The sequence below is a fragment of the Oncorhynchus mykiss genome, chromosome 6, assembly GCF_013265735.2.
Source record: "Oncorhynchus mykiss isolate Arlee chromosome 6, USDA_OmykA_1.1, whole genome shotgun sequence".
Lineage (NCBI taxonomy): Eukaryota > Metazoa > Chordata > Actinopteri > Salmoniformes > Salmonidae > Oncorhynchus > Oncorhynchus mykiss.
The window spans coordinates 84,352,961-84,367,067 of record NC_048570.1 but is presented as its reverse complement, the minus strand read 5'-3'; the positions used below and the strand labels follow the sequence as shown (position 1 = coordinate 84,367,067).

General features: G+C 43.8%; 1 protein-coding gene across 1 annotated transcript in view; it reads left to right on the top strand.

Annotated features, from left to right (window-relative positions):
* LOC110512412 (major intrinsically disordered Notch2-binding receptor 1-like) overlaps positions 1 to 1,379 on the top strand; it is a 47,542-nt gene extending 46,163 nt beyond the window's left edge. The window contains exon 4 of the mRNA XM_036981243.1: positions 125 to 1,379. Within this exon, the coding sequence (XP_036837138.1) occupies positions 125 to 322 (198 nt within the window). The 3' untranslated portion in view covers positions 323 to 1,379. The remainder of the gene's footprint in view (positions 1 to 124) is intronic.
* The last annotated feature ends 12,728 nt before the right edge of the window (positions 1,380 to 14,107 follow it).

The window sequence follows — 14,107 nt, the reverse complement described above, 5'->3', positions numbered from 1 at the left end:
TTGACCTGACCTCCAGATGTCCTTTCCACCCCAAACCCTGCTAAAATCACATCCCAGTGGGCAAAACTGTTTGACCTGACCTCCAGATGTCCTTTCCACCCCAAACCCCTTCTTTCCTTTTCAGACGCAGGAGTCATTGAACCCCAATAACCTGGAGTACTGGATGGAGGATATCTACACGCCGGGTTACGATTCGCTGCTGAAGAGGAAGGAAGCGGAGTTTCGGAGGGCCAAGGTGTGCAAGATTGGAGCACTGATTGCCGCGGCCGCCTGCACTGTGATCCTGGTCATCGTTGTGCCCATATGCACTATGAAGTCATGAAGTGCTCCAAGTCCTGCTCTACGAAGTGCTCAAAGTCGCACACTTTCCCTCTGCCCCTGTTTATTCTGGCTAATTGTAAAAGGACTGAATATGTGTGAGCTATAAGGTATCAGTCCAATTACAGGAGCAGCCCTCTGATTGGCTATGTGGACGTTTGAAGAGTGAGGTACATGTATTGTTTAATGTGAATCTGACCTATGTCCGTGGTATTGGAATCAAGTCTATGTTCTTTTCTACATGATTTAGTTGTTATGCCACGGGATGGGCATTGGTATTAGGAAATCGTCAGTACACATTCAAAATGACTTTGTTCAGAGGGGAATGTTGCAAGTTTGATCTTTTCTATTGTTGCCTATATTTACTTATTGACATTTGTGTATTTATGATGAAAGACAGACGGTACACAATGTCTACAGTATATCTTTTACATTTCCATTTATATTGTATTGGTGTACGATGTTACAGAATATTACGAGAACAATGTTTATTTCACTTTTTCTCTTCGTTAAAGGGGCAATCTGCAATCCAAACAAAAGCAACAAAGCGGCTACCCAGCCAATGTTTTTGTGAACTGAAACAGATGATCTGTACAGTATACGGTCGACAGCTGGATTTGTTTCTGTACACAGCTTCTGATATTTTTATTTTAGTATAATTGCTGTATAATGTATTTTAATGAGAGTTATTTTTGGATGAATTATCTGGTAGAATGTGATGAGGTGCACCAGATATGATTTATCTTTATCTATTATAATAATAACCAGAGTTTTAATTCATGGGATTTTGTGCAATGCCTTTTCTAAATAGACATATACAGTATATTGAAGTACTGTAGTTGAAATAGACGAATGACAGACAGTACATACAGTAGATTGTAAAAACAATATAAAACACTACAGAGCTAACCTGAATGTATTGAAAGTAGCATTACTCACAGAGAGAGCAAAACACACATATCATTTCTCATCGTCTCTTGAGCAGAATTAAGTTGAATGTTGTTCTCCTTTCCTTGCTTTAGATAGTTTAACTACTAGCCAAAAGCACATAGCTGCAGTAGGGAGCTCTGAAGTAGGGAGCTCTGCAGTAGGGAGCTCTGCAGTAGGGAGCTCTGAAGTAGGGAGTTATTCTTTGCCTTGTGAGAGTCTTTAATACAGTAAATACTTGACGTTTCTACTGTTGACTAACTGAGCACCTCTGGGAGAGACACTTGTATTAGTTCAGTCACTGGGAGAGACACTTGTATTAGTTCAGTCAGTGGTATCGACTGCACCAATCTCCCAGGCTGTCAGAAACACTAACACTTGCAGAAGCTTCTTATGAGGTGCTGTGTCACCTTATAAACATTCATAGCACCTTCTATAGAGCATTATGACATGTTGTATTAATTAAGCAATACGACATAATAGGTTATGATGTATCGTGGATGTATGACATCTTAGTAGCCCCATGTCTCGTTGCTTTACTGTACAGCTTGGTAACGGTCCATGACTGCATTCCAATGTGCTTTGAATGTGCTATGAAGGTTTATAAGGCATTGTAACTCTTCGTAAGAATCTGATTCAAGTAAAGAAACAGTCCCTCCACTCAAGCCCTGCCTACCCATCTAGTCTCCTAAGAGGCCTTAAAACCACTGAATGCAAACTGCCTGCCGTTAAGGCTGTGTCCCAACAGTTTTGAAGAACGTCCTTGTCTCATCATCAACTGTAGCGGTGGTGATGAAAGGTTGGGGAAGCTCTTTCATAGTTCTGGGACACAACGTGAGATTCACATCTCCACTCATGAACCTGAGCTCAGAGACAGTACGCAAACCAAGATGGCCGATCACACACACGTCACCCAGTTAACAGTAAACCAGGGGATGCTCTACTCCAGTCCTCCTTGGTTTCCCTCTCAAGTTATTTCATTTAGGCTGTGTTCCAGGCTGACAACATTGCAGACTCCTGGCAGATATCAAAACGCCTGGATAGATGTTTAAGATATCAGCTAACCACATCCTATGATGTAGCAATCTGATGCCTGACTGCAGTTGATGACGTGGCAAGTAACCGTTGGTTGATGCAATGCAACGTCTGCAATGTAGTTGGCTTGGAACACAACCTTTTATGCTAGTGATTTATTTGCCACTTCAGGTGTTCCTGGCACAAATGGGAGAGAACATTGTCATACTGCAAAAATTTACATGAGGAAGTACGCACTTCAGGTTGTAAACATTAGAATTTCTCTTGTTTAATATAATCGTTGAAAAGTAGACACAATAACCTGATAATGAAGCACTGGACCACTCAGTTTGATGTCAGGTTTGCCCGTTAGGAGAGGACTGGAGTTGAGCCCCCCACCTAATGGGTGAAGGGTGAAGTTACTGCCGGTTGACTTTTATTGTCATGAGTCTTGTTCTGGAGGCAGAATTGAGCGAATCCTCCTTAGATGGGTCAGATGCGAAGTCAAATTTGTTTATATTGTAAAAATGTTATTTAATGTTAGGGTTAGGCATTAGGGTTAGCAGTGTGGTTAATGTTAGGGTTAGGCATTAGGGTTAGCAGTGTGGTTAACGTTAGGGTTAGGTTTAAAATCAGATTTGATAATTTTGTGGCTGCGCCCTCTAGTGACCACTCTGCCGAGCTGCCTCCAGAACAAGATTCAGGATGAAAAACGCTGACCTACGAAGATGCCTCTAGATGCTGATCTTGGGTCACTTTAGCACTTTCCTCACCGATGGATTGGGGAGGGGAAGCTGATCCTAGATCTGTACCTAGGGGAAACTTCTCCCCTGAGCAGTGTAATGATTACCCAGTGGATTTGCCTTCAACACAGGAACTGTGAGCCGCAGCACACTGTAGTAGTCTGTAAATAGTTAGATGCACACATCATGGCAACAGGTGTAAACTGGAATATACCACAATAAAAGACAACTGTTCTGACTGTTACTGTGTCTGTGTGACTGGACCTCTCTCTCGCAAAGTAGCAACTGTTGTTTTTAGGTGTCCTTTGAAATGAATATTGGCTGTGTGAAGTGGTTGTCATAGTTACTCTTTATTGTTGTGTGATACTTTTTTATCGTTCACTTATTTCGTCTTCAGTTCGAAGAAGAGGTTCAGTGGAGAGATGACAGAATATTACTCAGCATCACAAAGCCTGTGGTTTTCTGAAGGTTTTATTATGTTTTTATCTAGCTGTTCACTATTCATTTATGAGATTCTTTTTAGTGTTCTTCAGTTCATCGTTTGCATAATACTCCGGTTAGACTAATAGAGCAGGATTTGTGAAAAGGTCAGGGACCGTACAGTATACATCAATCAAGCATCTCAGAGTAAAAGTGCTGATCTAAGATCAGGTCTCCTTCCTTATTCATTATAATTTAAAAGCAGAACCGGTCTAGCCCTGAGGCACTTTATGAACATGTCCAGATCACTGGTTTAGAAATAAATTAGATAATTTATACTTTACGTACATACGTATGCAACACAAGAACACAATTAGCTACTCAAAATGACGATCCTGCGTACTTGGGTCGAGTTACAAATTGCGGGGCTGCACACGTTAGGGTATTTTTGCTATGCGACTACGCAGGATCACCATTTTGCTAAGCTAATCGTAGTGCTTGCGTCCGTACCTATGTAGGTTATAAATTAGGCCTTAGAGGAGTTTCTAACTGAGCCAAGTCCACATTGAGTCTGCTATACTGTACATCCCCAGTGAGAACTGTCTGATGTTCCTCATAGAAAACTCTAACTGGGCCAGCCGACAAGGAACCTGGCCCAGGGGGATTGTTGGTACTGGAGTCCAGGATTTGGCCTAGAATACTGGACTACAACTGCACTGATAACACTTGGGGTGACAAATACAATAAAACTCATTATAATCTTGCAGTGTGATTTAATTTGACACTTCAGCAATGTGCTTTATAAAATGGTCAGTAATTATGCATCGCTCTGTTGTCTAAACTCTAGTTCAATAATCAACCTTTTATAGCACACATTGATGGAGAAAAGTGTCAAATGAAACCCCGCTGACAGATTATTATGAGGTTTACAGTATAGTTAGCATAGACCTGAACTACAGTTGAAGTAGGAAGTTTACATACACTTTAGCCAAATACATTTAAACACAGTTTTTCACAATTCCTGACATTTAATCCTAGTAAAAATTCCCTGTCTTAGGTCATTTAGGATCATCACTTTATTTTAAGAATGTGAAATGTCAGAATAATAGTAGAGAGAATGATTTATTTCAGCTTTTATTTCTTTCATCACATTGCCAGTGGGTCAGAGGTTTACATAAGTTGGGTGAATTTTGGACCATTCCTGACAGAGCTGGTGTAACTGATTCAGGTTTGTAGACCTTGCTCGCACATGCTTTTTCAGTTCTGCCCACAAAATTTCTATAGGATTGAGGTCAAGGCTTTGTGATGGCCACTCCAATATCTTGACTTTGTTGTCCTTAAGCCATTTTGCCACAACTTTAGAAGTATGCTTGGGGTCATTGTCCATTTTGCCACAACTTTGGAAGTATGCAGGGGTCATTGTCCATTTTGTCACAACTTTAGAAGTATGCTTGGGTCATTGTCCATTTTGCCACAACTTTGGGAGTATGCTTGGGGTCATTGTCCATTTTGCCACAACTTTAGAAGTATGCTTGGGTCATTGTCCATTTTGCCACAACTTTGGGAGTATGCTTGGGGTCATTGTCCATTTTGCCACAACGTTAGAAGTATGCTTGGGGTCATTGTCCATTTTGCCACAACTTTAGAAGTATACTTGGGGTCATTGTCCATTTTGCCACAACTTTAGAAGTATACTTGGGGTCATTGTCCATTTTGCCACAACTTTAGAAGTATACTTGGGGTCATTGTCCATTTTGTCACAACTTTAGAAGTATGCAGGGGTCATTGTCCATTTTGTCACAACTTTAGAAGTATGCAGGGGTCATTGTCCATTTTGCCACAACTTTAGAAGTATGCAGGGGTCATTGTCCATTTTGTCACAACTTTAGAAGTATGCTTGGGGTCATTGTCCATTTTGTCACAACTTTAGAAGTATGCTTGGGGTCATTGTCCATTTGAAGACCCATTTGCTACCAAGTTTTCACTGATGTCTTGAGATGTTGCCTCAATATATCTACATAATTTCCCCCCTCATGATGCCATCTATTTTGTGAAGTGCACCAGTCCCTCCTGCAGCAAAGCACCCCTAACACATGATGCTGCCACCCCCATGTTTCATGGCTGGGATGGTGATCTTTGGCTTGCAAGCCTCTCCCTTTTTCCTCCAAACATAACGATGGTCATTATGGCCAAACAGTTATATTTCAGACCAGAGGACAATTCTCAAAAAAGTACGATCTTTGTCTCCACGTGCAGTTGCAAACCGTAGTCTGGCTTTTTTAATGGCGGTTTTGGAGCAGTGGCTTCTTCTTTGCTGAGCGGCCTTTCAGGTTATGTCGATATAGAATTGGTTTTACTGTGGATATAGATACTTTTGTACCTGTTTCCTCCAGCATCTTCACAAGGTCCTTTGCTGTTCTTCTGGGATTGATTTGCACTTTTCGCACCAAAGTACGTTCATCTCTAAGAGACAGAACGCGTCTACTTCCTGAGCGGTATGACGACTGCGTGGTCCCATTGTATTTATACTTGTGTACTATTGTTTGTACAGATGAATGTGGTACCTTCAGGCGTTTGGAAATTGCTCCCAAGGATGAACCAGATTTGTGGAGGTCTACAATTTTTTTTGTTGAGGTCTTGGCTGATTTCTTTTGATTTTCCCATGATGTCAGGCAAAGAGGCACTGAGTTTGAAGGTAGGCCTTGAAATACATCCACAGGTACACCTTCAATTAACTCATATTATGGCAATTAGCCTATCGGAAGCTTCTAAAGCCATGATATCCTTTTCTGGAATTTTCCAAGCTGTTTAAAGGCACAGTCAACTTAGTGTATGTAAACTTCTGACCCACTGGAATTGTGATACAGTGCAATATAATTGAAATAATCTGTCTGTAAACAATTGTTGGAAAAATTACTTGTGTCATGCACCAAGTAGATGTCCTAACCGACTTGCCAAAACTATAGTTGTTAACAAGAAATGTGTGGAGTGGTTGAAAAACTAGTTTTAATGACTCTAAGTGTATGTAAACTTCCAACTTCAACTGTATTTAGCCCTTGCTGTAACAGTGGCTTTTTACATGTAATATAGTACTATAACGGGACTTCATTAAAACATAGACTTGAAGCCAATGCTGTTACTTTAGATGTGGGTTCGGATGCCACTTCTGACGCCATGTTACCTTATGAGCTACAGTGCACTTGGTCAGGGAGGTGACCAAGAACCCGATGGTCACTCTGACAGAGCTCCAGAGTTTCTCTGTAGAGATGGAAGAACCTTCCAGAAGCACTCCACTAATTAGATCTTTACGCTAGAGTGGCTAGACGGAAGCCACTCATCAGTAAAAGGTACATGACAGCCCACTTGGAGTTTGACAAAAGGTACCTAAAGGACTCTCAGACCATGAGCAACAAGACGCTCTGGTCTGATGAAACCAAGATCAAACTCTTTGGCCTGAATGCCAAGTGTCACGTCTGGAGGAAACCTGGCACCATCCTATAGTGAAGCATGGTTGTGGCAGCATCATGCTGTAGGGATGTTTTTCAGCGGCAGGGACTGGGAGACTAGTCAGGATCGAGGGAAAGATGAATGGGAAAGATGAAGTGCAGAGAGATCCGTGATGAAAACCTGCTACAGAGCGCTCAGTACCTCAGACTGGGGTGAAGGTTCACCTTCCAACAGGACAACGACCCTAAGAGCACAGCCAAGACAATGCAGGAGTGGCTTCGGGACAAGTCACTGAATGTCATTGAGTGGCCCAGCCAGAGCCCAGACTTGAACCCGATCTAACATCTCTGGAGTGACCTGAAAATAGCTGTGCAGCAACGCTCCCCATCCAACCTGACAGAGCTTGAGAGGATCTGCAGAGAAGAATGGGAGAAACTCGTCAAATACAGGTGTGTCAAGTTTGTAGCATCATACCCAAGAAGACTGGAGACTGTAATCACTGCCAAAGGTGCTTCAACAAAGTACTCAGTAAAGGATCTGAAAAATAATGTAAATGTGATATTTGAGTTTTTATGTTGTATAAATGTGCAAACAAAGCCTGTTTTGGCTTTATCATTATGGGTGGGTTATTGTGTGTAGACTGATGAGGGGGGAAAACATTTTAGAATAAGGCTGTAACGTAACAAAATGTCAAAAAAGTAAATGGGTCTGAATATTTTCTGAACGCACTGTATCTGGATAAGGCAGAGAGATATCAGTCAAGCTAACTGGGCAGATCATATGAGATGCAGGTTATACATATAGGGCTTTGAACTTGACTGTTAAAGAATTAACACTTTACAGGACAAATTGAGAATTTATATTCATTTCTTGAGTTGTGTTGAGATTATTCCCAAACCTGTGTATTACGAAGTACATGCTAAGGCTGGCTGAAAAGTCTCTTCCCCCCCCTAAAAAAGCAACCCATTACAAAACAATGATAAACCTCTCTAATTGTGTTGCAGCGTTGCGCTATTGACATCCTCTTCGGGAGTCAGCTGCAGAACAGCAAATCTAATCGGGGATTTTCTGAAGCAGGGAAAAAGCACACTGCTGTACTCATAGCAGCTGGGGAAAACAGACTCATGCAGCTCTGCAATCTGGCGAACGCAACTCCCTGAAGTTACGTTCAGGAAATAAATGCATTTCAACTGGGTGGAAAATATACATAAAGACCGCAACTCCAGTTGAATGTATTCGTTTGCAACCAATTCCAGCTATATCCAGTCTGTTTAGAGGAGACCTTTCACAAATGTTCCAATTGAATGGAAGCTAAAATGGCAATTAGTCCACAATAGCCTATGGCAATGATATTACTGTGGAACCATTCCATCTGTAGACTGCTGCTTCAGGGAAAGGAAATAGCAACATTGTGATAAATGTCTGGCGTATCTCTATCACCATCATTGAGTGTCTGCTTGTCAAGTCATTTCCGTAGCCCATTAGGCGTGTTGATGACATGTAGCATTGTCTAACTCTTCCCTTTATTCATATCACAAACGGTGACATGTCACGTATCAGTAATTATGTTTCGGGGGAAACATTCCGTAAAGTAACTAGTTTGGTGAGGAAGGATTTTTGAAGTGATTGTATCAGTCTATCCATCTAGCTTCAGAAAGTCAAATAAACCTGTATTAGAATATGTTGAGCGCTCTAACTGAGCGGAACGTAATCCTCTGTGAACGTAGGATGAATTTAAACATCTTCAGACTGTTCCATCACTCACACTACCACCCTCTCTGAGCCTCTCTCGACCCTCCCCAGCCAACTGAGACAGAACCACTAACCTTGGCTGTAGCAGACTCACTTAATAAGCTCAGAAAAGCGCTCTGTGTGTGTGTGTGTGTGCGTGCATGCATGTGTGTGTGCGAGAGAGAGTGTGTGTGTGTGAGAGAGAGTGTGTGTGTGTGCATGTGTGCATGTGTGCGTGTGTGTGTGTGTGTGTGTGTGTGTGTGTGTGTGTGTGTGTGTGTGTGTGTGTGTGTGTCTGTGTGTGTCTGTGTGTGTCTGTGCGTGTGTGTGCTCACGCGTGCAATGTACCACTACCTCTGCTATCTCCATAAGGCTGGATTCATTACAAATCCTCCTGTCCCTTCATTTTCTCTGGGTCTGCATAGTGCAGAAATCCCAACCATTGAAATACAGACTCCAATTTCACACACCGGCTTATTCATAGGACCATGTGACCTGACCTGGACAAACTCTGGGTCTTAGTTCTAGGATAGGCTTCATCTAGGGCCCTGAGTTTTTTCTGGGTCTGCTTACACATAGAAAGTGGATATGCATGGATGAGCATCACGATGGTCAAATGTAAACACCATTTCTTAAGACAAGTAATATGTCAGCCTACTGTAGCTGGCAAAATAGTGTAGAAGCAATTTCTAACCAACTTTAAACACACTTAGCTGGCTAGTGTATTACCTTGGCTAACTGTGGGCTAAATAATTTACTTATTTATCCTTAATCAGCCACTGCAAATCTCTTTTCTAGCCAACACACTCCAGGAGTGTGTGCTTTTTGAAATTCGATGACTTCTCCACTTTCCAAGCATCGTTATCATTTAGCAATACTATGTCAATAGATGTTCAGTTGAGCCTTCCTGGGACCTTCTCAGAATCTTAGAATATTATTTAGGGAAGTGTAAAGTTTATCTTCAAGTACTGCATGACCTTTTCGAGCATCATAAACCAATTTGTGGGACTGTGAAGGAGACAACAGTTTAACCAGCCAAGGACTTGAGGGAGCGCGTGTGTGTGTGTGTGTGTGTGTGTGTGTGTGTGAGTGTGTGTGTAGCCAAGGCACCAACTCCCTTTCTCGCAGGGCATGTGGAATCAGCCCCAACTCTGCATTTCTGCCAGACAGCACTCAGTCAAACAGCAATCTGCAAAAACAATGATAAACTAACAAACAACAACCTGTCTGCCTGTCATACTTAGGATTCATGGGAACACACACATGCACGTACGCACACACACACGCACACACGCGCGCGCGCGCACGCACGCACGCACACTCACACACACACACACACACTTGATCTCACTCTCTCCCTCTCTCTCTCTCTCATTTTCCCACAGTTTGAATACATCTCAGTGTTTCTGTATTCTACATCAATCTCTGCTATGGTTTCAGAGAGACAAAGTGGGCCAATGAACTTTCCATTTAGTTCTTGATATTTTACCGAATTCAAGGATAGAAGGGGAAAAAAGAGAGGAGGAGAAGGGACAACGGTGAGGGGAAAGCTAGAGAGAAATGGAGAGAGGGGAGAGAATATCAGAGGTTCTAAAAAAATGAAGGTTCCATTGTAGAACACCTGTTGTTCTAAATGTTCCGTTATAGAACAGTAGTGTTTCTAAAGATTCCATTGTAGATCATCCAATATTCAAAATGTTCCGTTATAGAACAGTAGTGGTTCTATTGGGTCTTTTTAATGTATATATTGCGTATGTGTATGTGTATCCCTTCTCTCCTCTTCATTGATTCCATCCCCCAGTGTATCCCCCCTCTCCTCTTCATTGATTCCATCCCCCAGTGTATCCCCTCTCTCCTCTTCATTGTTTCCATCCCCCAGTGTATCCCCTCTCTCATCTTCATTGATTCCATCCTCCAGTGTATCCCCTCTCTCCTCTTCATTGTTTCCATCCTCCAGTGTATCCCCTCTCTCCTCTTCATTGATTCCATCCCCCAGATGTAGGATCTTAATTTGATCAACCTGTTGTTGGAGCTTTCCTGAAATACAGGACATTTTAAATGTGTAGTGTATTTGAGGTTTACAAAGGCTTCTGAAGTTTGTCATTTCCACATAGAAATTTCTGACTTGATTAACCATTATGAAAAATGTATCAACTTCTGCAAAAATGTCTATTTGTTATAATCCACATAACAATTCACATTTCCTGTTGCTGCAGGATAATTGTTCTGCTGTATCAAATTGGCTCAAATTAAGATCCTACATCTGTACCCTCTCTTCTGTTCATTGATTCCATCCCCCAGTGTATCCCTCTCCTCTGTTCATTGATTCCATCCCCCAGTGTATCCCTCTCTTCTGTTCATGTTAGCACCAGACTCACAGCTGTTCATCACAGTTCAGCTCCTCAGTACAAAAGGCAACACACAGATCCAGTTGCCGATGAACTGCAACGTCAGGGACATACTTTGCAATAATAGCATCTGGGTTGCATCCCAAATGGCACCATATTCCCTATTTAGTGCAGTGTTCTTGACGAGGGCTATAAAAATAAGTAGTGCACTATTCAAATTAGGTAAAAATGTAGTGCACTATGTAGGGAATAGGGTGCCATTTGGGACACATTCAGTGTTTCATCTCGTGAGACCTGAGGTTGTGTCTGGCAACTCTTCCCCCTTTGATGGTCAAACAACAAAGACAAAGACAAGCCTTCTCCACATGAACCCTGTGTGGCTCTGTTGCCTTTGTCCTGCGTCTCTGTTCTTCCCACATCAGACCGGGCCATGTCAGTCATCTTTCTCCTGCTTCTCTGTTCTTCCCACATCAGACCGGGCCATGTCAGTCATCTTTCTCCTGCTTCTCTGTTCTTCTCATATCAGACCGGGCCATGTCAGTCATCTTTGTCCTGCCTCTCTGTTCTTCTCATATCAGACCGGGCCATGTCAGTCATCTTTCTCCTGCTTCTCTGTTCTTCTCATATCAGACCGGGCCATGTCAGTCATCTTTCTCCTGCCTCTCTGTTCTTCTCATATCAGACCGGGCCATGTCAGTCATCTTTCTCCTGCCTCTCTGTTCTTCTCACATCAGACCGGGCCATGTCAGTCATCTTTCTCCTGCCTCTCTGTTCTTCTCATATCAGACCGGGCCATGTCAGTCATCTTTCTCCTGCCTCTCTGTTCTTCCCACATCAGACCGGGCCATGTCAGTCATCTTTCTCCTGCCTCTCTGTTCTTCTCATATCAGACTGGGCCATGTCAGTCATCTTTCTCCTGCCTCTCTGTTCTTCTCATATCAGACCGGGCCATGTCAGTCATCTTTCTCCTGCCTCTCTGTTCTTCTCATATCAGACCGGGCCATGTCAGTCATCTTTCTCCTGCCTCTCTGTTCTTCTCACATCAGACCGGGCCATGTCAGTTATCTTTCTCCTGCCTCTCTGTTCTTCCCACATCAGACCAGGCCATGTCAGTCATCTTTCTCCTGCCTCTCTGTTCTTCCCACATCAGACCGGGCCATGTCAGTCATCTTTCTCCTGCCTCTCTGTTCTTCCCACATCAGACCGGTCCATGTCAGTCATCTTTCTCCTGCTTCTCTGTTCTTCCCACATCAGACCGGGCCATGTCAGTCATCTTTCTCCTGCCTCTCTGTTCTTCTCACATCAGACCGGGCCATGTCAGTCATCTTTCTCCTGCTTCTCTGTTCTTCCCACATCAGACCGGGCCATGTCAGTCATCTTTCTCCTGCCTCTCTGTTCTTCCCACATCAGACCGGGCCATGTCAGTCATCTTTCTCCTGCCTCTCTGTTCTTCCCACATCAGACCGGTCCATGTCAGTCATCTTTCTCCTGCCTCTCTGTTCTTCTCACATCAGACCGGGCCATGTCAGTCATCTTTCTCCTGCCTCTCTGTTCTTCTCACATCAGACCGGGCCATGTCGGTCATCTTTCTCCTGCCTCTCTGTTCTTCCCACATCAGACCGGGCCATGTCAGTCATCTTTCTCCTGCTTCTCTGTTCTTCCCACATCAGACCGGGCCATGTCAGTCATCTTTCTCCTGCTTCTCTGTTCTTCCCACATCAGACCGGGCCATGTCAGTCATCTTTCTCCTGCCTCTCTGTTCTTCTCATATCAGATCGGGCCATGTCAGTCATCTTTCTCCTGCCTCTCTGTTCTTCTCACATCAGACCGGGCCATGTCAGTCATCTTTCTCCTGCTTCTCTGTTCTTCTCATATCAGATCGGGCCATGTCAGTCATCTTTCTCCTGCTTCTCTGTTCTTCTCATATCAGACCGGGCCATGTCAGTCATCTTTCTCCTGCCTCTCTGTTCTTCCCACATCAGACCGGGCCATGTCAGTCATCTTTCTCCTGCTTCTCTGTTCTTCTCATATCAGATCGGGCCATGTCAGTCATCTTTCTCCTGCTTCTCTGTTCTTCTCATATCAGACCGGGCCATGTCAGTCATCTTTCTCCTGCCTCTCTGTTCTTCTCATATCAGCCCGGGCCATGTCAGTCATCTTTCTCCTGCCTCTCTGTTCTTCTCACATCAGACCGGGCCATGTCAGTCATCTTTCTCCTGCTTCTCTGTTCTTCCCACATCAGACCGGGCCATGTCAGTCATCTTTCTCCTGCTTCTCTGTTCTTCCCACATCAGACCGGGCCATGTCAGTCATCTTTCTCCTGCTTCTCTGTTCTTCCCACATCAGACCGGGCCATGTCAGTCATCTTTCTCCTGCCTCTCTGTTCTTCTCACATCAGACCGGGCCATGTCAGTCATCTTTCTCCTGCGTCCCTGTTCTTCCCACATCAGACCGGGCCATTTCAGTCATCTTTCTCCTGCCTCTCTGTTCTTCTCACATCAGACCGGGCCATGTCAGTCATCTTTCTCCTGCGTCTCTGTTCTTCCCACATCAGACCGGGCCATGTCAGTCATCTTTCTCCTGCCTCTCTGTTCTTCTCACATCAGACCGGGCCATGTCAGTCATCTTTCTCCTGCCTCTCTGTTCTTCTCATATCAGACCGGGCCATGTCAGTCATCTTTCTCCTGCTTCTCTGTTCTTCTCATATCAGATCGGGCCATGTCAGTCATCTTTCTCCTGCTTCTCTGTTCTTCTCATATCAGACCGGGCCATGTCGGTCATCTTTCTCCTGCCTCTCTGTTCTTCTCATATCAGACCGGGCCATGTCAGTCATCTTTCTCCTGCTTCTCTGTTCTTCCCACATCAGACCGGGCCATGTCAGTCATCTTTCTCCTGCCTCTCTGTTCTTCTCACATCAGACCGGGCCATGTCAGTCATCTTTCTCCTGCGTCTCTGTTCTTCCCACATCAGACCGGGCCATGTCAGTCATCTTTCTCCTGCCTCTCTGTTCTTCTCACATCAGACCGGGCCATGTCAGTCATCTTTCTCCTGCTTCTCTGTTCTTCTCACATCAGACCGGGCCATGTCAGTCATCTTTCTCCTGCCTCTCTGTTCTTCTCACATCAGACCAGGCCATGTCGGTCATCTTTCTCCTGCTTC